At 55.2% G+C, this 27330-nt stretch overlaps 9 protein-coding genes across 9 annotated transcripts; 3 read left to right on the top strand and 6 right to left on the bottom strand.

Annotated features, from left to right (window-relative positions):
• Positions 1-328: 328 nt before the first annotated feature.
• On the bottom strand, positions 329-2900 carry MAM_01427 (Cytochrome b561/ferric reductase transmembrane; the record flags this gene model as incomplete). Its single annotated transcript, XM_040820226.1, has 2 exons — positions 329-2682; positions 2747-2900. 2 exons carry the CDS (start codon positions 2898-2900, stop codon positions 329-331), a joined length of 2508 nt encoding a protein of 835 aa, XP_040681714.1.
• A 1013-nt stretch (positions 2901-3913) lies between these two features.
• On the bottom strand, positions 3914-5291 carry MAM_01428 (acyl-CoA dehydrogenase; the record flags this gene model as incomplete). The annotated part of the gene is made up of 2 exons (XM_040820227.1): positions 3914-4006; positions 4083-5291. 2 exons carry the CDS (start codon positions 5289-5291, stop codon positions 3914-3916), a joined length of 1302 nt encoding a protein of 433 aa, XP_040681715.1.
• Positions 5292-6014: 723 nt separating this feature from the next.
• Positions 6015-7275, bottom strand: MAM_01429 (uncharacterized protein; the record flags this gene model as incomplete). Its single annotated transcript, XM_040820228.1, has 3 exons — positions 6015-6487; positions 6547-7050; positions 7110-7275. 3 exons carry the CDS (start codon positions 7273-7275, stop codon positions 6015-6017), a joined length of 1143 nt encoding a protein of 380 aa, XP_040681716.1.
• A 214-nt stretch (positions 7276-7489) lies between these two features.
• MAM_01430 (O-methyltransferase) lies at positions 7490-8830 on the bottom strand (the record flags this gene model as incomplete). The annotated part of the gene is made up of 3 exons (XM_040820229.1): positions 7490-8273; positions 8357-8483; positions 8551-8830. The coding sequence occupies 3 exons, from the start codon at positions 8828-8830 to the stop codon at positions 7490-7492; spliced, it is 1191 nt and encodes a 396-aa protein (XP_040681717.1).
• Positions 8831-10583: 1753 nt separating this feature from the next.
• On the top strand, positions 10584-12263 carry MAM_01431 (General substrate transporter; the record flags this gene model as incomplete). The annotated part of the gene is made up of 1 exon (XM_040820230.1): positions 10584-12263. One exon carries the CDS (start codon positions 10584-10586, stop codon positions 12261-12263), a length of 1680 nt encoding a protein of 559 aa, XP_040681718.1.
• A 658-nt stretch (positions 12264-12921) lies between these two features.
• MAM_01432 (ABC-2 type transporter) lies at positions 12922-14969 on the bottom strand (the record flags this gene model as incomplete). Its single annotated transcript, XM_040820231.1, has 2 exons — positions 12922-14630; positions 14768-14969. 2 exons carry the CDS (start codon positions 14967-14969, stop codon positions 12922-12924), a joined length of 1911 nt encoding a protein of 636 aa, XP_040681719.1.
• Positions 14970-16863: 1894 nt separating this feature from the next.
• MAM_01433 (glucoamylase) lies at positions 16864-18489 on the bottom strand (the record flags this gene model as incomplete). Its single annotated transcript, XM_040820232.1, has 2 exons — positions 16864-17673; positions 17752-18489. 2 exons carry the CDS (start codon positions 18487-18489, stop codon positions 16864-16866), a joined length of 1548 nt encoding a protein of 515 aa, XP_040681720.1.
• Positions 18490-20408: 1919 nt separating this feature from the next.
• MAM_01434 (transposase) lies at positions 20409-21767 on the top strand (the record flags this gene model as incomplete). Its single annotated transcript, XM_040820233.1, has 1 exon — positions 20409-21767. One exon carries the CDS (start codon positions 20409-20411, stop codon positions 21765-21767), a length of 1359 nt encoding a protein of 452 aa, XP_040681721.1.
• A 1354-nt stretch (positions 21768-23121) lies between these two features.
• Positions 23122-25344, top strand: MAM_01435 (Protein kinase-like domain protein; the record flags this gene model as incomplete). The annotated part of the gene is made up of 3 exons (XM_040820234.1): positions 23122-23305; positions 23370-23429; positions 23492-25344. 3 exons carry the CDS (start codon positions 23122-23124, stop codon positions 25342-25344), a joined length of 2097 nt encoding a protein of 698 aa, XP_040681722.1.
• Positions 25345-27330: the final 1986 nt, after the last annotated feature.

Genomic DNA, 27330 nt, shown 5'->3' on the forward strand with positions numbered 1-27330 from the left:
GCCCTTCCGCATCGGGTCCCATCATACCCGTTGATATTTACCTCACGCAGAGGCTCCGTACAACACCGTCGCCGCGGCCAACTCGTCCAAGCCTAACAAATATATACTCTGCAGAGCTTGCTAAATGCAAGAATATAGGCAGTTGGCGTTACAGCCTAAAAGACAAGCCCAAATAACAACCAAATACAACTACATATTGCGCCCCGTGACAACAAACCTAACAACGCTGCGTCCAAAAGTGTGAAACCCTGTCGAACCAACCGATGCACCATTGTCCCCGAGACAGAGCTTGTGGTTTCTCATCACAGGAAATGAGTCCACTCCATATTTAGTCAAACATATCCAGCTCAGATGGTCGCACACTGCCAGCTCCTCGTCGTTCTAGTCTACGTCGGCGTCTTCTGTCTTCTGCAGCCACCGAGTCGCTGCCTCTGCCCGGGCCGCTTGGTGAAGGCGTCATTTGGCTCCATGTGGTGTGCGTGCCCGGGCTACCCGGGCTAGACATTATTTCGTGGGCCATTGGTGAGGATCCTGATGGCCCCGGCTGCGGTTGTCCAGAATAGTATGCTGAGTCCTTGTTCCTCCCTGGCCCTTTGGCAAAGGAAGGGTTGGGAGGAGGTAACGGGCCAAGTTGGCCCTCCCGCGCCTCTGTTCTTCGTTCGGCTGATCGCTCTGCACTTCTTTGACCAGCATCCCGTCTATATCCACGACCGTAGCTGGGTGATTCCAAGCCGGAGGCACTGCTATCCGAATCTGCCCGTCTTCGAGGCCTTCCGGTGGCTCTTTGTTCTTCTTCGGTCAACCGTCGCAAAGTAACATTTCGATCTCTATCATCGTGCATCTTGACTCTCACGCTAACAGGCTGGCTAGAGGGTGATCCGTATCGATCTCTCTCCGAAGCAGCAAGCCCACCTGCTCTGGCTGCTGCGGCGGCGGCAGCCCGCTCTCCCGCCCGCCTTCGCCGTTCAGATGGCCGTCTCTGCGGGCCGCCATCTAGAGACGACATCTGTGACTCGGCTTCTGAATGTAAAACGCCCTGAGGGTCTGGTGGCATTGGCGGCATGGAAACAGATCCGCTTCTGGCCCGCGACCTTGACCGTGGTCTGGAATGGCCACCACGTCCGGGAACCGAAATTGGCGCGATTGGAGGAGCCGTTCCAGTATGAGTTGAAGTAGGGCCAGCAGTGTATGAGCTTCCTACTGGTCGTGTATCGATAGACGACTCCGTCAGATCTGTCATTTCTGATAAGGCGGAAGTGCCCGGATGTCCAGTACCTCGCCTGACTGGAGGAGGCCGCCGGGAGTTCCGTCGAGAAGGAGACGGGTATCCATCGCCAGTAAACCGAGAGCCAGAAACCCCGGATCTCATGTCATCCTCGTCTCGGAATCGGTCTTCATCCTTCCTGGCTCGCCTCTCGGCAAGCCTCTTGGCAAACCAACCCATTCCCAAGCCTCCAAGGAGACCTTTGGCCAAGCCACCTCCAGGCCTGTCATCCCGTACCCGTCGTGATGGGCTCACGTATGACGAGTAGTCGGAATCTTCGTAGTCGGCACGACCTCGTGAATGAAGTGGTTGAGGCGTCACCGGCCGCTCTGGGCCACCTCCGCCAGGAGGATTCGCTGAGGGGGGCAATAGCGACGTCTGCGTCTCATCTGGTCGGCGAGGATAGTCCGTATAATCACTACTAAACTCGCTCAGCGTTGTCCCTTCTCGTCGACGGGACCTATGCTGGCGAGGTGTTTCGGTTGAAACAGCGGAGTACTCGTCGTCTCTTCTATCATTTCGCCGATTCATCATGCTAGAAACCAGCTTGCCAGCGCCAACAGCGCCGGCTGTGGCCGCCAGTATCTTCATGAATCCGCTGCTACTCCTCCTTGGCGGTTCGGCATACTTCTCGCTGATATAACTTTCCGAGCCTCTTCTCGAAGGAAGGACTTCAGGGCCACGGCTGCTGATAAAGGAACGTGATCTGCTGGGACTAGGGTCCCGCTCCTTGTTCTTATTTCGCCCACGCAACAAGGCCCAAACACCCGCACCAGCGGCAAGTGGACCGAGCCAATTCATAAATTTGCTCCGTTCATGTCTTGGAGCTTGCGAGAAGTATTCAGACTCAGTCACCCGGGTGTGACCCGCCTCAGACCGAGCTCCGCCACGGTATATTTCACGGCGACCCTGTGCTCGGTAACTCAAAATGAAGTACACCAGGAACAGGAAGCTCATCCAGAGGGCGTAGAGGACGAATAGGTACTTTGGTGAGCCATAAAGCGTAAGGCCCAAGGGAACTTGGACAATGCCCAGAAGGGCAATTGCTCTGCCAGACCACTGATGCATGGTAATTCGAAGTGATCTGAATTTGGTGATGTGGCGCACCAGTCGGCCTCCCACAAGCTGCAGAAGGAACAAGACGAAAATGGCGACGCCAATTCCATGGTGGGGGTTTGTCAAATTCCGCTCTGGGCCGACAGCGAAGAAGCCCAAGATAAAGACAGCGAGAAGCATGAGTCCAGAGAAGACGTGGAGCTGTGCATGATATACGACCGCATAGCCCGGCTCTCGCGAGTAGAACCTAGCTAACATGACCGAGACGGGAACCAAGAGGAGAAAAATAAGAGCTCCCATAACGCCGTGGGCCAGCACGATTCGGTGATACTGAGGAAGCGTAGCGAACCGGTTACCCATGCCTGCGAGGACAAGTTAGCTCGACTGCAACGAGAGAGCAAGATGATGCCAGCCGGGGGACCCTACCGTTGTACCGCATCGTATCGAAATTGACACCCTGGAGATTGGGAAGCAGAAAAGTATTCTTCGAAAACTCCCAGGTTCCATCTCCAACAGTCATGGTGCCCGATCCATAGCTCGCCGAGCCAGGCGCAGAGAACTGGTCTCGTTGAGGCGCCATAACGGCGGCGGCGGCGGCGGCGGCAACGCAAGCCGCAATTATCTAACAGGTACTCGACAAAATCGCCCTTTTTTTTCAAGTTCTCCGAACAGGCCGGTTTCTGCCATGCGCTTGGCGAGCAACAAAGTCGACGGGCCGAGAAACAAAAAAAAGGTGTCGATGGAATGCGGCAACGCCCGAGCCCGGGGTGGCGGATTCGTCTGGTATGCGGCAAGAGCAAGATATAGGTCAGAGACACCACCTGTTTCGTACGGGCCCCGGAAACAAGAAATGAAGAGAAATTCAAGGCTGGATGATTGTGTGGTTGGAATCCACGAATGGGCACAATGAGGATTCACAAGGCCATCATCCATGCAGGAGGAAAAGAGAAACATGCAAGCTTACCAATAGATTGATGCCAACAGCTTGTGCCTTTTTGCCCAACTGCTTCGGCTGGAGCCTTCATGGTTGCGCGGGGCGACGGGAAGGGATCCTGGCCAGTGCACCAATTGGAGCGGCGCATTGGGCGCGAGGGTGTCGGCACGCCCCACTGGCCAGAAAAGGCAATCCATTACCCTAGGCGCAGCGCAGAATTGGCCTGATTTCGTGAACCACTCTTTGTATTTTAGAGGATTTCTCGCCCGAAACACTCCATCAGCCAGGTCTTTCACATCATTGGGGTTTGTTTGTCAAGATGGTGATGCAAAAAGCTCGAGACATGTCGCCAAAGACCATGGCTTGCTGTGGACCATCCACCACACGGTGCGGCGTAGCTAGAATACACAAGTCTTGAATTACGTTCAATGGCGCGAGACAGTGATTCCACACGGATGGGCTCCTCAACCTCGTCATCCTCTCCAAACCAGGCGTAGGTAGAGCTTACCTGACTCGGTGTGAGCCGAAAACGGCCCCGTCTCCACGACAAGCACATAGGTTTTCCTGCAACGTAGCTATACACCTCATGCCGTCATGTTTCCCACGTCGTAGCAATCGCCAATCCAGCCTCACACGTCCAGAGAGCAAATGGGCAACTTTCATAATTTTGCCCCTCCCGATGCCCCCATCATGGCCAGCTCCAGCCTGACGGCCAAGTCGGCGATGATCTCCTCGCTTCCTCCACCGACAACCTGGACCAGTATAAAGTCAGCATCACCCGAGGCACCACATCCCCGTCCATCCTCGACAGCGGGTCCTCGTACTCACCAACATCCTCAAGTCCCGGTTGATCTGCTCGACGGCGGCGCCGGGCCCGCCCTTCATGTAGCCCGCGCCGCCAAAGATCTGGGCCGCCTCCCTCGCGGCCAACTCGATCAGCTGGCCACCCTGCACCTTTAACAGCGCGACTCTGCTCGCAATCTGGGGGTCCTCCCAGCCGAGATCCGAGCACTTGATGTGGTACGCCAGCTGCTCCAGCCACGCCCAGTGGGCCTCGATCCTGTGCGCCAGCTCCGCCAGCTTCCTGCGGATGACTTGGTTCTGGATCAGGGGCCTGCCAAACGTCTCGCGCCTCATGGCGTACTGGAAGGACATGGCCAGGCACGAGCGCGCCTTGCGGTTGCACCCCACCGTGAGCAGGAAGCGCTCCCTGTTGAAGTTCTTCATGATGATCATGAAGCCCTCGTTCTCGCCGCCAACCAGGTTCTCGACGGGCACCTTGACGTTGTCCAGGTAGACAAAGGAGGCGCCGCCCGCGTTCTGGCCCGAGTTCCGGATCTTCTGGTGCGTGATGCCGGGCGAGTCCATGGGGATGACGAGCAGCGAGACGCCCTTCATGCCGGGCCTGCCTGTTCTCACGGCGGTGGTCATGTGCGAGGCCCAGGGCGTGCCGGTGATCCACTTCTTGACGCCGTTGACGAGGTAGAAGCGGCCGTCGGCCGTCTTTTCGGCCGTCGTCTTGATGCGCGCCACGTCCGAGCCGCCCGACGGCTCTGTGATGCCCAGCGAGAAGTTGGTCTTGCGGGTGAACAGGCCGGGGAGCCACTTCCGCTTCTGCTCCTCGGTGCCGCAGTTGACGATGGGCGGCGCGCCGATGGACGACGCGCCGGCCAGGGCGATGCCCACGCCGCCTTCTACACGGGACATTTCGTCGCTCATGATGAGGAAGTGGAATGCGTCGAGCTCGGCGTGCGGGACGCCGCCAATGTTGGGGATGTCTGCGGGCCGATAGGGCGCAGGGACATCGGCAAAGGGGATGCCCGACTTGCAGAAGCGTTCTGCTTCTTCGGCCGGCACGTCGCCCTTCTCTTCCCAGTCGAGGGCCGAGGGGAGGAGGTGCGTGTCGACATAGTTTCTGATGGCACGCTGGAGTTGGCGGTGCGTCGACGTGTAGTAGGGTGAGTGGACGCCGCGCAGCCAAGCGGGCTCGCTCCAGGGAATGGATTCCTCAATGTCAAGTTTGGGATCGACGGGCATTTTGGCGGTGGCGATGCTGGAGACGGGCTGGTTCGGGCGGCGAGGGCGGCGAGGGCGGCGAGGGCGATGAGGGCGATGAGAGGCCGGGCGAGGTGCAGCAAGAGGCTGGGGATCAAGGGTATATGAGGTTGGAGCTGGACCGCAAGCACCAGCTCTGACTGGCTGGGTGAGAAGCGTCAGTCCTGACGTGACTTGCGAGGCCAGCTCGGCCGACGGTGGTTTGAGATGGGGTAAGTTGGCGTTGCCGAGGCTCGGAATGCCGGCGCATCTTCAGGTGCGGCCCCGTCAGCATTCAAGAGCCACAGCCGCCAGCCGTGAAACATCCTGGCGCTTTCGGCCCCCGTCCAATGTCCAGACGCCACCGGCTTTTTGGCGGGAGGAGGCCCGAACCCGAGGTCAAAGTTGCGTCTCTGCCTGCCCAAGTCTTGATGTCCACCCGGGACCACCGCCTACGACATGCAAACGTGTCGAGAATCGGTTGATTAAAGCTTTACACGCATCACTCACGAGAACATTCACCGCCATCGTGGCCAACGGGCCTCATCTACAAAGGCCCGGCTCGTTGTCTCCTCATCCACCTGGCATCTCCCGAGAGGTGTTTGGGGCACACTCGACCGCCATCCTTGGAGATGGTCTGCGTTGGCGGTCAGTGACCTCGACTCAAAGTGCAGACGCCACGGAGCTATACAGTGACGCCGCTGGCTTTTTGTCGTGCGTTTATTATTAGTGCCTTTTCAGCCATTCGTACACCCGGCCTGCAATCTCAAGGTTGTTCTTCTCCATGAAGAACATGTGTCCGTTGCCATGGATGCCCTCCTTGCCCAGATCCGCGTATTCTACGTCTACACCAGCCTGCTCCAGGTATTTCACGGTGCAGTAGTCGTATGGCGCATGGAATGATGCCTCGCCAGTGACGACCAGTTCTGGGATTTTGGCCAGATTAGTCAACTGCTTCGCTGGCGACTTCTGCATGATGCACTCGTCGTGATCGGCGTCGATTGCCGGCTCGATCGTTGTCTCAATGTGTTCAGCATTGTTCCTTGCGGACGGCTCGTATTCGATGGCGAGGTCTGTTAGACCGAAAGCGAAAGCTGGACCATGTCCTATCGGCGGGCGGAGTATGAAGGGTGGTCCAGACGGCTCGAGCTGGACAATACCCTTGACAAGATGTGGGCGCATGTCTCCGACCCTCCAACCTACTCAATCATTAACCACTTCAGCGAGCTCACTTATTTTTTTTCTTGACTAAAGATACCGTATGCACCCGCCTGCGAGTGACTGAAGACATAGCAGTTGCCTACGCGGTCTACTAGAGCCGAATATGCCTGGGCATTTTGTTCTTCGCTCAGGAAGCGGTCAGTCTGGAACTGCACCTGGCTCCTGTAGAAAGTGTCGAAGGTTAAGTCGCCGATACGACCAGTGCCGGGCCATTGCGTGTGAAGCCTCGCCTGCGGCCATTGGTTGCCGTTGTTTGCCGCGTCGGTGAATATGTCAGAGACCGAGTTGGGGGAGCCAATGTAGCCGATATTTCCCTGTCCCGGGAGCCACGGGGAGCGACCACGTGCAGGCTGGTCTGAGAGGTAGACTGTGTGACCTTTGGAGATAAAATAGGATGCCCATCCTGGCCGTCCATCTGGGGTATTGAGGAAGTTGGTGCCAGTCTGAGCCGCGCCGGCGATGAAGATGATGGGAAGTGGTGGGCTGTCCGGGGCTGGATTGGGGGAAAGCTTCTCGACGTAAATTTGCCCTACCATGGCCGCTGACGAAGAATTGGTTCCATGGCCCTGTTTGCCAGTCTTAGATGAGCGTAAAGCTAACGGGACTCGAGACTCGCCGTGATGTTGGTGTAGCGTCCGCCGACGTAGAAAATCTCGCGCTTTGGAACAATGTCCAAAAGCTCGGAACCATTGGTTTGCGCAATGCCCCCCGGAAAAGCCACTTGCGTCAAATAGACGAGAGAGGCAAAGGCACCAAGGTTGAACATGGTAAACTAATTCTGTAGGGACTGCAATGACGCTGAGAAGGAGACCAGCTGACGTTTGCAGGAGAGAAGGGACACAGAGCTGCACGCAACAGGGAATTTGGCAATGAGGAATGGCGCCCGGCGAGTTCCCCCCACATTCAACGCCGCAACCACCCGACAATGGGGGCGTGAGTGGGGCGTGGGGGGCCGTAAGCGACCTCGCTCGGTCTTCTAATTATTCCGTACTTGATCCCGCTGCCTTCCTTCCCTCTATAATTGCATAATCTGTTCCCTTAGACCACCACAACTTCTCAATCACCAGATCCGCCTCGACCATGATGCTTTCGAATTCCTCCAGCGTCCTCTCTTTCCCACCAAGCATCATCATCAAAATATCGTTGGCAACGGACACGGGAGATGGCTGATCTCCCAAAACGCTCTCCACGATCAGGATGCGACTGTCAGGCGCCATGGCAGCCGAAATTTGCTTCAGGATCTTGATGCAGTCTGCATCGCCGTAGTCATGCAGGCATCGTCTGATGTAATACACCACGGCTCCTTTGACGGGCTGCTCGGTATGGAAATCCAGCCCAATAAGCTGCGCATTCTTGATGGGGCCCTCAGCCTGCGACCTGACCAGCTCGAGTACGGGCTCCAAGTCTTCGAGCACACATCTCTCCATGGGCAGACCTGTGGCCGCGACAATTGCTTCCAGCGCATGGCCTTTGCCACCGCCGACATCCACAACAAGAGGTCGATCTTGTGACTCGTCAATCTTGTCGACAACCCATTTGAAGCTATAGTCCCCAATAATGCCGTGTCCGGTGGACATGGCCTGCATAGCCAGCATAAAGGTCTTCTTCATTTCCGGGCTGCGGTTCATGTGCTCCCAAATGGTGAGGGAGGCATTTCCGACCGTGAAGGTAATTGGAGTATTTTCTCTACCCAAAGGCTGGCCAAGGCCGAACTTTCCAAAATAGTCTGGGAGCCTTGCCACGGTCCTGAGATGGGCATCGAAGCTAGATTGCGGAGTCAATCAACACACGGTAGCCCCATGGAAGAAGCAGGGTTTCTCTGGAGAGCGAGCTTGAAGATGTCTCACCTAAGGCAAATTAGGGCATTGATTGGATTTCCAGAAAGCAACGCCTCGCTCTGCACAGTGTGCGCAACTGCGCCTTTTTCCACTTCTCGCAGAACACCATTTGCTACCAATGCCGATCCGAATCGAGCTGCCAAGACCATATCAGCAAATGCTAGACACGATAATTTGCCCTGTGCAGCAAATTGGTGACGCACCAATCAATCCTGGTTCAGCCTGAACGCAGCCTGCCAGCTTCTCGTACGAAATCGCTCCGTTGGCAGGAATCTTGTCGAACAACCTCCACTTGATGAACAGCCTCATGGCGACAAACTTGGAAAGACTGATCATTTGATCCATGACGTTGTCCATGGGCTCTTTGAGTTCAACGAGCAATGAATATGCTGACTGAATAATTTCGACATGGTCTTGCTTAGTCGTGGGATTAGCGCGGAGAGCATCAGCAGAAGACAAAAGCTGCCCTGCTAAAGCTTCCATTTTGTCGGCCAGCAGTCTGGCACTTTTCCCCGACTTCTGGGCCATTGACAGTGCTTTCAAAGTGCGTACGTGTATGAGAGAGAGAGAGAGAAAAGGGGAGAGGGACAGGGACAGGGACAGCGAGACAAAGAGAGGACTTCAGTGCCAAAGATGATGGATGTCAAAAAACTGATGCTCACCAAAGTCACATTGTGCTGGGCTCGATATGCCAGCTAAATATTGTGCTATTGTCTTTTCTGCACTGATCACCTTGGAATCCGACCCGGATGCCACCATCGGGCTCGGACGAGGCAAACACTCAAACCAGGCATTTCAAGACTGTCCAACGATTGCCGGTGAATAGATTGAAGGGTGGGGGGAGGCAAACAGTACTCGACATATATACACGCGTAACACACGCCATGGAGTCGATGCCTGGATCATTCAGAGCAAGCTTGGCGAAGGTGAACGTCTAATGTGCACCAAGTCAGAGAGCTTGAGGCATCTTCACTGGCTCCACGCCGTCGTCGTGAATCACCGGCTTTGATGTCTGCTACTCGCAATTGCCTCAAAGGCAGTTCGGCAGATTGACTACCCTTTGGGAATTCGCTCCATATATGCAAATTTCTCGGACTTGAGCCATCATTCTTTACCATGACTTCCCGACTCACCCACAACCATCGTTCACCGACGTATATTTATCGCCTACTCGGCCAAGATGGGACGGACCTACTTCCGGACCGTCCCGTAGGATATGTCGGTCTGCAACATCTCGGGAGCTAACTTGGATGTGACAAGGGGCGGTCATGCGGGAGGTACAACAAGGCGAGAGGCGTCACCGAACGTTTTCTAGAGTGAGGGTTGGTGTGAGTGAGAGTGAATGGACTTCAATCAGTCCCTTACGCGTGCCGTCAATATCGGCTGCGCTGACATTCCCCATGTATTCTGACGTTTGGCGTGGTATCTGAAGTCCTACTTGGAGCGTCTCTGCATCTAGAGCAACAGGGCCATGGACCGAACTTGAGACGGGTCGCGACGGCAGGTTGTAGACCGGCTGGACGCGGTATGTGCGTGTTTGGGAAAGGGCATCGCACTTGCAAGCGCAAGGGTGAAGGCGTATAAGTGTTTGACGGCGTCGTTATCACAGGTACGAGGCCTCGAAGGAAGCGCGAATCCCAGCCATGGGTCTGGTCCACACGGCTCTTTTCACGGCACTACGGGAAATTCAGGCGAAACTCTGCCTGTGGATGATGCAGAAGCCATGGTGACCAAATCGTCGTCCGGGTTTGCCACGGTGCGTGGAATCTCTTAAATGAATCCATGCTCTATCCTTTATTCCTCGCAAGTGGCCGCAGGATGATCTCGTCAACCGGGATATATATGGGCTCTTGAAAATGCCCTACCATTAAACGACGTGATATGCACCGGCAGAACGGACAGAACATGCCCCAAGTACATGCTTGAAGGCGACTACTTGTCCGGTCGTACATTTCGAGCGGCTAATCACGGCAGAGACAGAAGATTTTGATCGACTCTGAAGTGCGGTCACTCCTGCAGTCCGTCCCCGCAATCGTGGGAGAGGAAGCTACAAGACACAAATGCCCGAGTCCCTCCTCAAGATAACCCTCGCGTTTTGTTTGTTGCTGTTGTCTGGATCCTGCAGGGTGCCCAGGTTCAAATACGCCCTTTGCTTGTTGGGATAATCCTTGGCCTTTATTACTGTGAATTTCGGCATCTCTTTCGTCACCGAGTATACGTTTTGATCATCATCAGCATGACTCCCCATTCATCCGAGAGCTCTCGCGAGGCGGATTCTTCGACTGCATTGTCGTCGGAAGACCAAGACTGCACTGGCAATGACAATAACAAGACAATGAAAGTCGCTCAGTTTGTGGTCGAGCCCGACAATGACATCTTCCGGGGGAACATTGCCGCCAAGGCTGCCAACGATCATGAGCAGACCATGTCCACCAAGTACGCCTTGAAATACTACAGCATTGCCATGGCCTGGGCTGCAGTCATGGCAGCGCCCATCATCATGGAAGCCTACGAAACGGCAATGGTGCCCACCTTCTTTTCCTACCGGGCATTTCAGTGCAAGTATGGCCTGAGGAACGATGAAACGGGTGACTGTTACATCCCGACTGGTTGGCAATCTGGAATCACCATGGCGGCCTCTAGTGGTCAACTTGCTGGTCTTTATATGGCACCGCACATCGTCAACCGCATGGGATACCGCATCTGCAGCGTTGCCGGATTCATCAGCGCCGCGCTCTGCCTCATGATTGGCTTTTGGTCCATGGACACAGATCGTGCTTTGGCTGTATTTCTGATTGGCGAGATGCTCCTGGGGGTACCTTGGGGCATGTTCCAAGGCATCACCCTCCCCTACGTTTCAGATATCACGCCGCTCAAGCTGAAGGGGCCCGCCACGACCATGATCAACGTCTTCTGGCTTGTTGGCCAGATGGCTTCAGCAGGTGTCGTGAGCGGCGCGAGCGCCATGAGCAGCCGAGAGTGGAGCATCAAAACCCCAATGATTATTCAATATGCTTGGCTTGTTCCTCTTGTAGCCCTTGTCTTGATGGCTCCCGATAGCCCTTTCTACCTGAGTCGGAATGGGCAGGATGGGCAGGCCAGGGCAACTCTCCGGCGGCTCAACAAGGATCCCGTGTTCGACGCGGATGGGGCGCTTGCTATGATCAGCGCCATCAATCGCCATGAGGAGAAGACATCGACAGATATGGGGCTGACGGAATGTTTCCGCGGCATCAATTTGCGACGAACAGAGATTGCTGTCATCAGTTATGTCACACAACAATGGGTTGGCACGCCGCTCATGTTCTACTCCGTCAAGGTCCTCCAGAAGGGTGGTCTATCTCAAGCCTCTTCTCTACGTCTCACCATTGGCATGTACGCCCTTTGCATCGTGTCGACCGTGGCGTCCATGGGGGCGATGCGGTTTTGGGGACGCCGAAATCTGTGGCTCGGTGGATTGGCTGGTGAAATCACCTGCCTGAGTATCATTGGAACCCTCTCTTTTTTCCTTGGCGAGGACGATGGGAAAAAGACGGGGGTTCCTTGGGCCATTGCTGCTTTCCTGATTCTCTATGCCGCCATCTACAACTTTACAATTGGACCACTTTGCTACACGATTGTGGCCGAGATGCCGGCTACTAGACTCAAGGCTGCCACCAACTCGCTTTCCCGTTTCATTTACTTAATCTTTGCCATGACGAATTTGTACCTGGTCCCGAACCTTTTGGAGGGTGCGCCGGTTGGATGGGGCCTCGGGACCAGGGCAGCTCTGGTTTGGGCGGGCTCAGCCACGGCCTGCCTGATTTGGGCTTTCTTCCGCCTGCCCGAGACGAAGGATCGCACCCCAGCCGAGGTCGATGTCCTGTTTGAGAGGAAGGTTAGGGCTCGCAACTGGTCCAGGGCTGTTGTTGTGTAAGGGCGGGGGAAACGACACGACACGGGGGTCGACGGAGTCGTTGGCAATGGGGAAGTCGAGCGCGTGGTGCGTGTGTGCGCCACGAGAAGTGTTAAAATTAATATCATCACCGAAATACCGTGAAGCTCTCGATAAACATGGAAGGATCCAAGCGCCTGCCAGGCCACGGCAAGAAGTGCTACTAGCAGTACAAGTTGCTTTCCTGCCCCTGCATCGTTGAACAGTCAGGTCAGGTGAGCATTCACAAGCCGTGGTAACAAAGCCTTTGACTGCCGGAAAGTCACGTCACGCACACGCATGGCATAGCGGATTTTCCCATTCATGGAGTGATAAGTCACCGCAAGTGGGAGCGCAGCGCGCAATAGGCAGACACCTGCCATACTTTTCTTGTATATACAAAATCCATCAACCTCCCCCATGTTTCCGCCTTGCACGATACGGCAAGCGACAGCGGGTGCTTGTCCACGTGGTGAGCCGACGTGGGTTGACGATGGATTGAAATAGACTCTGATATTCGACCTCGGACCTGTGAAGTAGTGCATGCACGCACGGTTGTGCCCTGTTTGAACACGCCCCTCTCGCCCCACCCCGTCGTCTATCCACCCCCTCCCGACCACACCCCCGGGCGGGCGTAGAGGGGAATCGGACCAACCGCCCGCTAGTTGCGCAGCTTCAAGACGAGCCAGGCGGCAATCCTGTAGCCGGCAATGATGGAGATGATGATGGCGACGTTGCGGCCCGTGTTGCCGGCGGCGTAGCCGTACTGGTCGAGGACAGCCTGGCCGGCAATCTCGCAGCGATGGGCCAGCGGCGAGGCGTAGGCGCACCGACAGGAGGGGCCGCAGGCGTAGACGCGGGCGCCGAACTCGTTGACCATCATGCCCTCGAAGACGTACTTCTGGTAGTCCCAGTAGTGGAAGACGTACTTGTAGAAGGCGTTGAGGATGGTGGGCGGGACCATGAAGCCGCCGACGGACATCCAGAGGCCGTTGGCGAAGGCGACGAGGGCGAGGGACACGACGAAGCTGGGGACGAGGGAGGACATGAAGACGACGAGCGACTCGGCGGCGACGAGGTCGAGGAAGAGCCACATGACCCAGGTGAGGAAGGCGGTGGCGGAAGGCCGGAAGTTGGACAGCCAGTACGAGATGGCGGAGAAGAGGACGGAGATGAGGAACAGGTAGGGGAGGCCGACGAGGAAGTTGGACAGGATGAACTCGAGGGGGCCGTAGAGCCCGTTGTGCCGGTCCTTGGCGTACTGGAGGCGGTCCTCGAGGAAGGCGGGCACGTAGGCGACGGCCATGAAGGACATGAAGGCGGAGCCGAAGAAGAGGGCGTTGATCAGGGGCTGGATGGACTCCTGGCTGGGCGGGAGGCGCACCCAGACCGTGCCCATCATGACGGCGAGCCCCGTGTACATGGCGATGCGGATGCCGTAGGCCACGACGTCGCGGTACGACTTGACGAGCGAGCGGTGCAGGAGGGTGAGGATGAGGGACGGCATCGACGGCCTTTGCGTCTCGGACAGGTTGAGCGGCGGGTGGGCCGTCGAGGAGAGGTCGGCGACGAGGGCGCTGGTCTCGCGGGACTGCGGCGACTCGAGCCACTTTGCGTGCAGGGCGTCGAGGCGGGCCGAGGCGGCGGCGGCGGCGGCGTTGTCGTCGTCGTGGCGAGAGAAGTCGAGGTTGACGAGCTCGAGGAGGAACTCGGCTGGGTTGGTGTAGCTGGGGACGTGGACGCCCAGGCCGCGCAGGTGCGGCACGACGGCGGCGACGGGCCCGAAGAAGTGCGTCTTGCCGGCCGACAGGAGCATCAGCTTGTCAAAGAGGTTGAAGGTGGCGGTGGAGGGCTGGTGGATGGAGCAGACGACGATGAGGGCGTGGCGACGGGCGACGGCGCGCAGGTAGTTGACGACTTCCCACGAGGCGGCCGAGTCGAGGCCCGAGGTGGGCTCGTCGAGGAACAGGATGCGCGGGCTGGTGATGAGCTGGCTCGCGACGCCGACGCGGCGCTTCTGGCCGCCGGAGATGCCCTTGCGGATGGGCGTGCCGACGATGGTGGAGGCCTGCGCCGCGAGGCCCAGGGAGGAGAGGAGGGAGTCGATGCGGGCGAGGCGTTGCTGCCGGGGCAGCGTGCTGGCCAGGCGAGAGGCGAAGTCGAGCGTCTCCCGCACCGTCAGCGAGCCGGTGAGGGCGTCCTCTTGCTCGACGAAGCACGTCAGTTGGCGAAAGGCGGACTGCGGCACTTGGCTCCCGTTGATGAGCACCTCGGCTTGTACGTCGCTCGCGTTGGTGGGCCGGCGCGCGAGGACGTTGAGCAGCGTCGTCTTGCCGCAGCCCGAAGGGCCCATGAGGGCGCAGATTTCACCTGTGCGAGGCGGTTAGCGCGCGTGTGTGTGTGTGTGTGTGTGTGTGTGTGTGTGCGTGCGTGTCTGGTGGTGTTGATGGTGGTGTTGATCGTCTCGAGCAAGACAGACAAGACAGGCAGAGGAAGCAAAAACTCACCCGCCTGCACCGCACCCGCCGCATCGTCCACAATCCTCTTGGCCACCTTTGTCTCCCTGTCCTTGACCGTGACCGTCACGCCGCTCCAGGTGATGTTCTTGACCGTCGAATTGTCCAAGTGCCCGTCGGCAGCGAACTGCTGCTCCGGGTCCTCCGTCTTGCTTGCGGCCTGGGAAGACTGGCTCTTGTCGACGGAGCCCATGATTGATTTTCCTTCTTCTTTCCCTTTCCTTTTTTTCTGAGCCCGTTTACTTGTTCGTGTCTCTGGCTTCCAACGTGCTTCGTAACTGTCGCTTTTCCAAGACAACACTAGCAAAATCCAGGCTTCGCCTCGAAGGACAGACGGCAGGCAGACAAACAAACAAACAAGCAGAAAAGACAGACACACGCTCAGGCAAGGGTAGAAGGAGAGAGACTCTGCGTGCAAGGAACCGACACACAGCTCTTATTTGACCCGGAATCCGGAATCCGGAAGCGAAGAAAGACTGAAGGACAGGGCAGCTGGTCGGCGGGATGCATGCTGGCCGCGGGGATCCGTGCAGACCCGTGATCAATATATGCAGCGCAATATCGACTCGGCCACGATGAGCTACGTACTCGGTACATGCGGCGTCGGCTCGGGTGAGACGCTGACTGCTCGGGCACCGTGGTAAATATCCCGGGGAGACGACGCACATACATACATGCGTGCCGTGCGTACGGATCGATATCCTGGACAGTTGCGGAGTATCATCAGTGCTAGTAGATCGTCGTTGATCCACGATCCGCGATCCGCGCCGCGTTGCATCTGGCATCTGGCGCGTCCCCATCCCTCGATCCATCTTTGATAGACTGCGTGCTGATGCCGCCGCCTGCTCGCCCACGCACGCAGTCAGTCGCTCCCTCACACTCACAGCCCGCAGCCCGCAGCTCAGGAGGGACTCATCAACCATCACCATCTCGCCGTGGCTCCGGCTACTGTCGGAGTTTTGATCGCCGTCTGCCCATGGCCACCCGCGCTACCGAGCATTGTGCATTGGCATGTACGATGCGTCGACGCTGGTGCAGATTCGGCCCGGCCATCAGATCCAACGTCGGTGCCACGGCTTGGCGCCAGAAAGTAAAATCAAAAAATAAGAAGCAAACTTTGTGACACGCCGGGAAAACCGGCGGGGCAAGACTGTCCTGTCCCCATTGGCTGCGCGCACGTGCCTGTGCTTTTTTTCGCCGTCATGTTTGCTACCTTTGGTCGCCGACCAACGACAAACACCATTCCATTCCATCCCATCCCATCCTTTACTTCTTCATTTATACTCACTCCACACGCGCAGCACGAGTAGTATTCCCGGGCCCATCATCCCCATCCCTTCTCACCCACCCTCGCTCGAATCCAACATCGCCGGCCAAGTCCATTCATGGTCGCCGACACGGCGACCCCGATGGCCCCCCCGAGGCCAGCCCTCGTCGCCTCGTCCACGTGGAAATGCCAACGCTTTGTGAAACCGCCACGCAACCCGACCTCATCGCCCGCCCACAAGCATTCGTCGATGCCGTCCTTCCGCTGCCACCCGGTCAAAGTTACGCAGCAATGTGACATTGCACGCCGCGCCTCCCTCGCAGCCATTCTACGCATCTGCACATCCACCATCCTACGGAGTAACTACCACGCCTCCTCCTCCTCCTCCTCCTCCTCCTCCTCCTCACACATACAGTACGCGACGGCATGTAGCCATGTAGGGCTGCAGGGCTGCAGGGCTGCAGGATCCCAGCAGACCTGGTCTTAGAAGATGAGCACGCGAGCACCTCGAGTTCCATCGCAACCCAGATTGGTCCATCAATGCCGCCGAAATTCGTATTAAAGTGCCTACTTTCTTACCCTTCATCTCTATTCGTACACTAGCCCTTAACCACATTCTCTTGAGTATAAATATATACATCTCAAATCTGGTTACACAAAATTTTCACCTGAACAAGAGGCCATCCGAAAACGCCACCAAAGCAACTAGATTGTAATATGAATGAAACAAGAGCCTGCGTCTCGTAATACGCCATCTTGCGTCGCATATGCGCCGCTCTGCGACACTGCGAGCTCGGCAGCACACCATCCTCGTATGCTCTCACCCTAGCAGACTAGGCATTGGTTCGAAATTCTCAATCTCGTTAATGATGGAATCGTCCGTGGCAATCGTGTTGAGCATGTCCTCCTGAGAAAGCCCCAGCCAGAACTGCGAATTGGACCGTTGTTGCTTCTTCACCTTGTAAATTTCCTGCGCCACCGCCTTGACCTGTCCACGGGCACGATCAGCAGCACTCCAAATCTCAGAAAGGTGGTTCAACGCCCCAATATTCAGACGAATTTGCTGTCGAAGATCGTCGTCGTCGTGGGGTATGAAGAACAAGGCCCACCTGCTCAAATGGACAATTGACGATAGCGTGATAACGCACGTGAAAAAATGCGTATGCGAAAGGAGCGGCACGCGGTGCGTGATCATGGTACTGATCGTGTTGGCAGATTCGATTGTATGTCGAGTATGCGAATTGAACAGGTCGCCCCCGGGGATGGACTGGTGAGGAGCGCAAGAGTTGATGTCTTGAGTCGGCGAGGAGTCGAGTTGGGAGTGCGGTTGGTGAAGCATGATGGAAGTGGCCTGGTTCATCATGTGTGCCTGAAACATCATCTCGTCCAGCTTTCCATTCTTTTGCAAAGCATCTCGCTTCGACGGTGGGAGATGAAGCCGCCAGTTTGTGAGAAGCGTTTCGATCTTACCCAGATTTTCGTCTTCCGGCCCAAAAAAGGCAGGTGATCGCATCAATTTTCCTAAATTCCGAGCACACAGTACTCGGTATGCAAAGGAGGAGAATTCGCGGTCTTCCCCAGAAAAGTCTTGATCCTCAAGGTCTTCCAAATAGAGCGGGATGGGAATTCGCTATGGTTTCCGATTAGCCCAGGACATGCTTTTAGGGAATGATAGGAACAAAGATAGAAAACCAAGTAGCACACTCACAGAGGACAAATATTCATCTTCTTCGCAAGGCAACGCGGCCCTAGCCGGGACATCAAACAAAAGAAAACTCGTCACGCGGTGGACGCCAGCAATCATTCCGTCAATAACAAACAAATCCCACCAAGTGCGCCGCCAGCTTTCTTCCAGCGTGGGAATTCCCTGACCATGGTTTACCGCAAATTCTCGATTGTTCAGCCCCAACTCCAGCGCAAGGGCTTCCACATCGCTCAATATACCCCTTGCTTTGTCCTGCTGGCAGCTTCCGTCAAGAACGACAACAAGGAGCATCATGGCTTGAACCAGGAATCCGTCTTTGGACCGATTCGCGGCATATATTAGGCTAAATACTTCATTGAATAGCCGTTCTCGAACAAGGCTGCCGACATCGAGAAAAATTGAGCCAACCCATCTCACTGCTGCTAATACCGGCTTCACAGCGGCCTCCTTCGACATGTGCAAAAGGAAGGCCTTGGGCAGGACGAACGGATGAGAGGCATGGAAGTGATGGTAGAACGCATCCAAGCATCGTTCCTCTACCGCAGCAACAGACACGTGCGCGGCAATTCGACTTCCGTTCTGGTTGACTGCCCACAGTGGAGGTTCAATTCCAGTGGCTGTACAATAAGACTTGTACAGCTCCATGGATGTAGGCTGCTCCGGCTGGGTGAATTGGGTGACCTGGGCATCTTGCAGAGGCATGCTTGGCGGTCCAAAGGCGCTGCCCATGACCGTGGGCATATTGGTCGACCCAGTTCGTGCTCCAAGAAGCATCGGACAATCTGGACTGGTAGGGCTTAAGCTTAAGTCAGGGGGCGAGGTGGCCTGTCGCTTGTTGGGGTTTTGAGCTGTGCCACGACGAGGACCTTTGTAACCCCTCCGGGAAGCAACATAGACGCATTCATTCTGCGTATGGACACAGCGGGCACAAGGTGTTTGCCCATCGCATTTGAGATGTTTGCTGCGCTAATAACAAAGGAACAATTAGCATAGGTGGTGAGAACCCGGGGTTTGCAGGAGTGTGCCAGTGGCGCACTCCTGTTGAGATGAGAAGCATGCGCAGTGAGAAAAGAATTGCATCTAGTTCAGGCAAGGAGAGCAGTGCAACACGAGAAATGAGGGGCAATGACAACTTACGCATGCCAGACAAGCTGCGGGCACAGTCGATTCTCGTGAGCGTCCATCATTGCTTGCGTCGGAAGTTGTGCTCTTGTCAGCGTCTGCGCCACCAGGAGCAGCGGGGGTCGTGCTTTGTGCCTGAGAGCCAGGCGATGATGCGGAAGACATGGAAGCTGTCCGACTTTGAAACGCTGAAAAGGAGCTGCCATCCATTTCAGGAATTGAAGGGTCGACAGCCATGTCCACGCCGTTGGGTCTAAATGTCAGGCTCCCGAAGAGCTAGGGAGTCGGGAGTAAGCGCACTAAAAGAATTAGGAATATCCACCAGCTTAACGACCCACATGTGTCGAAGCTGTTGAAGATGCTCAAGGTGTTGAAGGCTGAGTGATTGGTGATAAAAGAGGAGGCGTTTGGATGATGGACGAACGAAAGGGCGGGATTTACTACTAGTTCTGACGACGGCTCAATCGTCTCCTGTGTACGGAGTGGTTTCCTGGTAGCAATACGGAGTACTTGGCCTCGGTGCCCTCTCAGAAAAAGTTGCTTCAAGATTATGGCATTGGTGAGTGGGGAAGGTTTGGCAGAAGCAAGAAGCAAATTTGTGGCGGCGGAGTCCCAACTAGACATTGTGCATCACTGCTTCACAGCATCATCTTGCCTGCCCCCCCCAAAATTGCGAGTGGTTGTAACTTGTGGTCCGTCCTTGTCTTGGTCGTGTACTCCGTACGTGCGGCATGTCCAGGTCTTCCAGGTTGTTCTCGAGCCCTTGCCTTGCCGTAAACCTGGAATCGTGACCACGCTGTGCTGATCCACAGTGTGACCGGGGGATGTGTCGTGACGCAGGTGTCACGGAGAAGGGGCTGCTCCCGCCCGTCCCTTTTTTCCCTATTTATTATTGTATGGAGTACGTATTACCATGATGCGGGCGGGCAAGATGGCTGCTTCGGCTGGCTCACCGGCTCATGAAAAGGCCTGTGTACAGACTCGGTGCACGTAGATTTCTTTGGTGCCGCGCAGGAGCCGGTGGAAGTCTATGGGAGAGGTGCGAATGTCCGTGTGGCTGGCCAATGTGTAACTCGAGCAACTGACGGCAAATTGAGTCCACGCCATGAACAAGAGAACAATACGTGATGAGATCGGTAGGTAGCAGTGTACCAGGCCAGACAATAATGAGAATAACAATAATGATAAAAACACGGAGCTCCGTACACAATTTGACATGTGGGCGTGGGTGCAACCAGGTGTATCTGCTCTGCTGCATCTGTGCGCTGTGCGGCACATTTTGGTGCTCGCTCTTTCCCAATTGCTCGAGCCAAATCCAAACCCGGACAACGTCGTTGAGCTACGAGCAAGGCTCATCAGGCCATCAACGCAGCTTGGAAAGACCGATGGGCGGTCGGCGATTTACTCTAATCGTGCCCGCCCCACTTTATGTGGTTCGGCTAGCAAAAGCCCTCACCACCAAAGGTGGTGCTCGACAGCAAGGCGGGCCGGACACCAAGGCGGACCAATTTTCAACCTAGACGCGTTGAACCGCGAAAATGGCTGCAACTAGCGTCCAAACGGCAAAAAGCGATGTCGAATTACGTGTCAACGAGGCTCTTGAGTATATTGAGGAAAATCCAGGTGCAAAAATTCGCTCTGTGGCGAAGAAATTCAACGTGCCTCGTAGCCGGCTTCAACGACGTGCTAACGGCGTTCCTGCTAGGAAAGGCCATCCAGCAAGAAATACAATGCTTTCACGAGAAGAGGAAGTTGCTTTATGTAACTATATCGATCGCCTTGATAAGGCCAACTTCGCTGTACGACCTGAATTCATTACAGATGCTGCAAATTACATCCTAAAAGAGAGGGCATCGTCAACTGCCCCGCCTAGGCAAGTTGGAACGCGATGGACTACACGCTTTATCCAGCGGCATCACTATCATAAAGGTCTTCAAAAAAAGATTGATTCAAGTCGAAAAGCTTCAGAAGATGTGACAAGAGCTCTTTCTTATTACAACAAGCTTAAAGAGGCTATTCAGCAGTACGGAGTCCCTCCTGAAGATATCTGGAATATGGATGAGACTGGCTTTCGTATTGGAATGGGAAAGGACCATTTAGTTGTTACAAAGCGAAGAAGAGCGCATCTATTTTCAATGCCAGAAAACAGGGAGACTGCAACAGCAATAGAATGCATTTCTGCTGGCGGCAAAGTTATTCCTGCCTTTCTTATCCTTACAGGGCAAAAACACATGGAGTCCTGGTATCGGATAAAGGAGCTTGAAGCTAATACCAAAATAACAGTCTCACCAACCGGCTTTACGAATGACGAAATTGCAGTTGCTTGGATACAGCATTTTCAGGAATTTGCAACGCCAATAGGCAGATATCGCCTTTTAATCCTAGATGGCCACGGATCACACCATACAATTGAATTCGTTGAATACTGCGAACAGCACGATATAATTCCCTTTGCGTTGCCCTCGCACCTTACACACATCCTTCAACCTCTTGATGTTGTGATATTTCAGCCACTAAAGCATTATCATGCAAAGGCGTTGGATATCATTGTTCGAGACGGCGTGTTGAATATTACAAAGATTGAATTCCTTGCTTGCATTCAAGCTGTACGAAAACAAGCTTTCAAGACTACTACTATTCTCACAGCCTTTCGAAAAACTGGAATTTCACCCTACAATCCACAGCCTGTAATTGAGGCCCTTGAACAACGAGCTGCAATTTACACATCAACACCATCGCCGCCGCCGTTATATCACAACAACTCTTCCGACTTTGAGACGCCCACAACACTCAGGCAGATAAATAAGGTTGCCAACAAGCTAGGGGAGGTATTAGAAGACGATACATCCCTTGAGCCTGAGTTTGCACGCAATATCAGTCGTTTTATCCGCGGCTGACTCCGTACGTAAGTATGCAATCGTCCACGTTCCTTCCTACTCATGTCGCTTGGTCAATTCTCTACATCCGTTGGGCCGGCATCGGCTAAAATGCAATCTCAATCCCAGAGTGTGCCGCCCAACGTGGCCCATGCTGCTGTCCAACTGAGACCCCCTTTCTCTTTGTCTCTCTCTCTCTTTTCGAAACTCCGTCCAGCCTCCCTGTCCTCTCCTGGCTGCCTGGCCCTCCCACGATCTAGATTGCACACCAAAGGGACCTCCCGCATAAGAGTGGATGCCCAGCACGACAGCCTCATTGCCCGCATTGTCCGCATCGCACGAAATGGCACCCCAGGCCCGGGTCCTGCTTTTTTGCACCAGAAAGCTCGCTTCTGTGCAGCGGTCTGACAGCCCCTCTCGCATTGGCTTCAAGGTGACGGGAATGAGATCTGCTAAACAAAATTATTCGCGGGTTGTCTCAGAATGTGGCCGGATCTCCGGCGTACAGAGTACGCAGATGGAGTGCGGAGTAGGGGACCAGTTGTGCCGATAAATTTAGTAATCCTTGCTCGCATCTGAATGAAATTCCTCAGACATTCCTTGGCGTTGCCTCTGGTACTCCGTACGTAACGTACTTATTTCAGCAAAAGGCGATGGACAACAAATGGCGGCGACGACAAAGAGACGGATCAAGACTGATCACTGGACCTCGATTGGATAAAAGGGTTGGCAGGGACTCTGTTCATTTCGCTGGTCCATCATGCCCTGTCACTCGTACAATTTCGTGGGTCTTTGGTGGTCTATTGGGGCCCTAGAATACTGTTTCTTGTCTCCAGGCTACCATCGCCAAGTTTATCGTGCTGGTTCCTCCCATGCGAGGAGGAAGAGAGACAAGGTACTCCGTACCTGAATCAAAATTCCACAGCAGCTTCGGAGCACACTGTATATTCCCGTTGCCTCGCTTGCAAAATGGGCCATGCGCCATAGAAGCTAATTGGAGCTATAGCCGTCATCTTCAGCCCAGCTGCAGCTTTGATACAGCAGTTCTGCCGACCCAACAAACACTGTCGTCAATGTATCAAATTGGCAATCTAAATACGAGTACATGAGACTGTCAAGAGCTCTAATCCTTATATCTTGACAGTCTGCCTTCCTTCACATGTTGCACCAGGGAGGAAGTAAACAAAGTCATGGAATCCAATCCGCGTTATGGGCAAGGTGCGCGCGGGGTGGCGAATTCTTCCCGCCAGCGTTGTATTGTCGCAAATCAGAAAATGAGATATCACCGGGGCTGACAGGGTCGAGACCAAACACAACTGCTGACACCATCCAAGCAGAATAAGCAAAACATCCCAAGACAAGGTAGGTCTCCATGATGCTTTCTGCTCTCTACCCCACGCCGCTACGAACAGACTCTCGATTCCCGCACCAGAACATAACTTATTTCGCGCTCCTAACAAGCCCGCTGCACGTTGTTGGTGTCAGGCTCGGTCTTCAGCGTGCCATGAGCCACAACCCCTGCATTCAGACGGTAAATTACTCGATAGCCGGCCCAGATTGTAACGATAGACGGCGTTATCGACCCGTCGCCCAGCGATTGATTCATGGACCCTGTCTCTGTAGCTGGGTTAGCTCTCGGTGTGGCATCACTTGGTCTCCAGGTGTACACTGGTTGTATTCAAGGTACGACTTGCTGGCATGTCATGACAACAGGACACTAATACAAAATTTCGCCGCCATCGAAGGCATACAGTTGTTAATCACTGCATTGGGATACGATGACGAGTGTAAATACCTCAACTTGAGGTTGCGGATGGAACAGCAGCGTCTCTTCGCTTGGAGTGAAACTTCAGGGTTGTTGGATGTGGGAGATGAGCAACATGACAAGATCCTAAACTCAAACATATTCAATCTGCATCGCCAAACCGTGCTTGATATGCTGGTTCAGATCCGCTGCTTATTTGACGAGTTCACCAGTCACCAGCGCAGACACAACAACCTAAAGACAGCCCGAGATGAGGACGACTTGCTCGGCGTGCCAGACGAGGACGCCAGGCTGGCCAATTTTCCCATTTCAGACAGAAAGCAAGACTTCATCAAGAAGGCAATGACGGCTTTGAAAGAGAAATCCCAACAAGGTTATCAACGACTTCGATGGGTCTCGTTTGATAAAGTCGCCTTTGAGCTGGTCTTGTCCAAGTTCTCAGCTCTTAATGATAACATGACCAATATACTGGATCACTCACTACAGGTAGAAATACGGCACACAGTAGAAGATACGAACAGAGGGGTTTTGCTTTTGCATCGTAAGATTGCCGATTTGAGTCATCTTGTGCTGGCGTTGAAATCGCAGCTAGATGCAGGAGCGGGCTCACTCTTGACTCATTCTCCCCTGTCGAAATTGGAAAGGGAAGCAAGTCTCGATTCCTTGGTTCAGTTATCCAAACTTGCAAAGTTCAAGGCTTTTAGCGAAACTCTCGATCCAAAAACTGGACGGCCATGCCCAGTGGACAAGACGGCGGCTGGCTTCCTGGAGCTTGCAAACCCATCTCAGCCAAGCAATGTCCAGCTTCCGCGATATCTGATAGAGCTTGGTCCAGACGTGGACCAGTCAGACACTGCGCCCTGCGAAGCACTCATGAAGACAGCTGCAGGCAAGAAGAGGGTGTGGATAGAGTGGAAAAACTACGATACAGCCGGACTGCACCCAGACTCCTTGTCAAAAGAGGACATAATCAGTCGGGTGAGAAAATTGGCATCTTTACTGAATCACCGGCTGAAACCCAAAGCTTTCAGGACGCCACACTGTCTCGGGTTCTTCGATAAAGCCGACCCCGATATCCCTGCCGATGATGTCGACATTCTCGAGAGGCGGTTAGGTCTCATATTTGAGCGACCTTGCCATGATTCACTGCATGCCACGCTTCCGCCGGTATCCCTCCACAGCCTCCTACAAGATGATGGCGTCAGAAAACCCCGGGTCACAGAGCGGGTTCAACTGGCAACAGCACTGAGTAATTGCGTCTTATATCTTCATGCAGTCAATTGGTTGCACAAGGGTCTCCGAAGTCATAACGTCATCTTCTTCCGTACTCGCACCGGAAAGGTCGACTACTGTCAGCCATATCTCTCTGGGTTCGACTGTTCGCGTCCGGGGGGCTCGGACGAGATGACAGACGTGCCTGGAGACGATGCAGAACACGACTTGTACAGACACCCGGATACGCAGACCAATAGAGGAAGGGAAAGGCAACGCTCCAAGAAATGCTTCGATATTTACAGCCTGGGTATCATATTTGTCGAATTGGCTCACTGGAAGACCGTTGACAAGGTCCTGGGGATCGACATGCAAAGGGCTCGAGGGAAGCCAGACGTTTTGCGAAAAGTTCAAGGCGAACTACTTGGGGGTGAACGGATGGCAGATGTTGGTGGTGAGATGGGCGAGAAGTTTGAGTATGTCGTTAGGACTTGCCTCGGTGGAGAAGAGAAGCTTCGGCTTTACCAAGGGCAAAAAGACGGTGCAGAGGGCGCGGCAGAGAAACTGTCGACAAGATTTTATGAGGAGGTTGTCAAGAAGCTTGGGCAGGTTGTGGTGTGAGTGACGTATCCAGGAGGCAGGCAAACCTGCAGACTAGCTGACAAGTTGGCGGCGCCCGCCATTGTCCATATCTCGACGGGCTGTGGGTGATTCCAGGTCGGGAATTGTATCAGGTCATGCCAGCCACTTGTCTGTCAGTCCGCGACGACGCGTGTACGGTGTCGTCAACTCGGAACTTGGGTCCGGGTCAGTTGCCGTTTGGCGTTTGTGATTTGTGTATAAAAGGATTACGATTGCATGAGTTTATCCTAGTTCCTCTGCCCATTCATTCGTAGGAGAAAGCACGACTTGACTCTGTCGTTGGGTCAAATGCGACTCGACCCGAAGTCTAATGATTGACATGTAGTAAAGCCTGTATATGGCCCACGTCCAGCCCTGGGCCCTGCTGCCGTGCCCGAGAGAGAAGGGGTGGGTGGACGGCCGGTCTCGGGCGCCCAACACCGCCAACAGCCGACTTCTCGCTTGCCACTGATGGCCGCCAGCCACGCGTTGGTTGAAATCGACGTCAAGTCACACGTCACACGTCACACGTCTAGCAGCAGCATTCACAGCACTCGAAGCAGCAAAGGCCAGCGCAAATGCCGCAGCAGATGGCCTGGTTTGCGAGTCAGCATTGGCAGGGTTGGATGAGCCGGTCGGTCTGGTTTGGTCCTTGGAAGCTGGCACTCACCTCGCCCTCCTGGCCACCGCCTCGCAGGCGCGCAGTGTCGACGGACATGGGCTCAACGGGGCGCTGCGGAAACGTCCCTCGTCAGCGCAAATCGACTCGTCGTGCCAGGAACAACGGGGACGGACGATGGGAGCGGGTCAGGGTGGCGGTTGGATGGTTTTGCCGTGTTGTATTAATAGCCAACGGGGCGGTACGGAGTATGCAGGGAGAAACAGAGCGGCTAACTAGCGGCAGGGCCCGACCGACTTGGCGACAATGGCAATGACGACTGACACGGCCAAGCACGAGACGGCATCCTGTTCCTCGGTGCTCGTTCGGGACGACTCGGGCACGACAGCAGGAGCAGGCTCCTGGGTCATCTGTTGCTGTGAGGCGGGCATCTCGGTTCTTGATTCTTGACTGGCGGGTACGGAACGGATCTGGGGATAAACCGGGCACTCTAGTGGGAGTGAGACGGGCGGGACGGGCGCTCGCGACGTAAGGACTGTCTGTGTTTCAAAACGACTCGAGGATCAACGATCAACTGGGAAGCCAGTCTGTCAGCCATGGAGGCGGGAGGTCGAGGCCTTTTTAAGAAAGGCGACGAAACAACAGCACCAAGGTGGACGGATTGGGCAGGGGGACTCTGCCATGCCGACCACGACACATGATGCATGGGTACTCCGTAAACTGGTCGCTGGCGCCGGGCGTCCCGCGGGTTCCCATTGGATTGGAGAGACGGCATACGGAAACGGAGGACAGCGTTGATGGCGTTGGGCGGACATGGATGACGGACGACGGGTCAGGGAAGATGGGTTCTGGGCGTGGGCTGTGCTGCGGCGTCGGCACGAGACTGCCGAGTTGACGTGCTAGCTGGTACACCAGTCGCTCACTGCCAGACTTGCTTCCAAGCGTCATGGCCAAAGTCTCGCGGGCGCAAACTGGCGGGGATGGCTCTTTTGTCCTGATGGTTTCGGAGAGGTGCTGTGCTGTGTGGCCGGTGATTCGCCCATCTGCGTCGTTGGACGAAGCCACGTTGGGGACAATGGCGGTTGTCTTTATTTTCCGGCTCAGACACGGAGGCAAGCCGTGGCCCATGGTCTCGTGGGGTCGTGGCCTCGTAGGTGTTTGTGTGATTTTTTGTCATGTGTTTTTGCGATCCGCGACGCCGATTTGCGTGGTTTTTTTTTTTTTTTCTCCCCTCGTGAGGGGGCGCAGCGCCAGACCGGAGGCTAGTCGGCTTGCCGTCTGCCCTCGCAGTTTCTCCCCCCATCCATTCATCCATCATCATGCCCATCCCAGGGCTTTCGGAATACCGGCATCGACCAAGCCTTTTG

This window comes from Metarhizium album (assembly GCF_000804445.1).
Source record: "Metarhizium album ARSEF 1941 chromosome Unknown scaffold_2, whole genome shotgun sequence".
Lineage (NCBI taxonomy): Eukaryota > Fungi > Ascomycota > Sordariomycetes > Hypocreales > Clavicipitaceae > Metarhizium > Metarhizium album.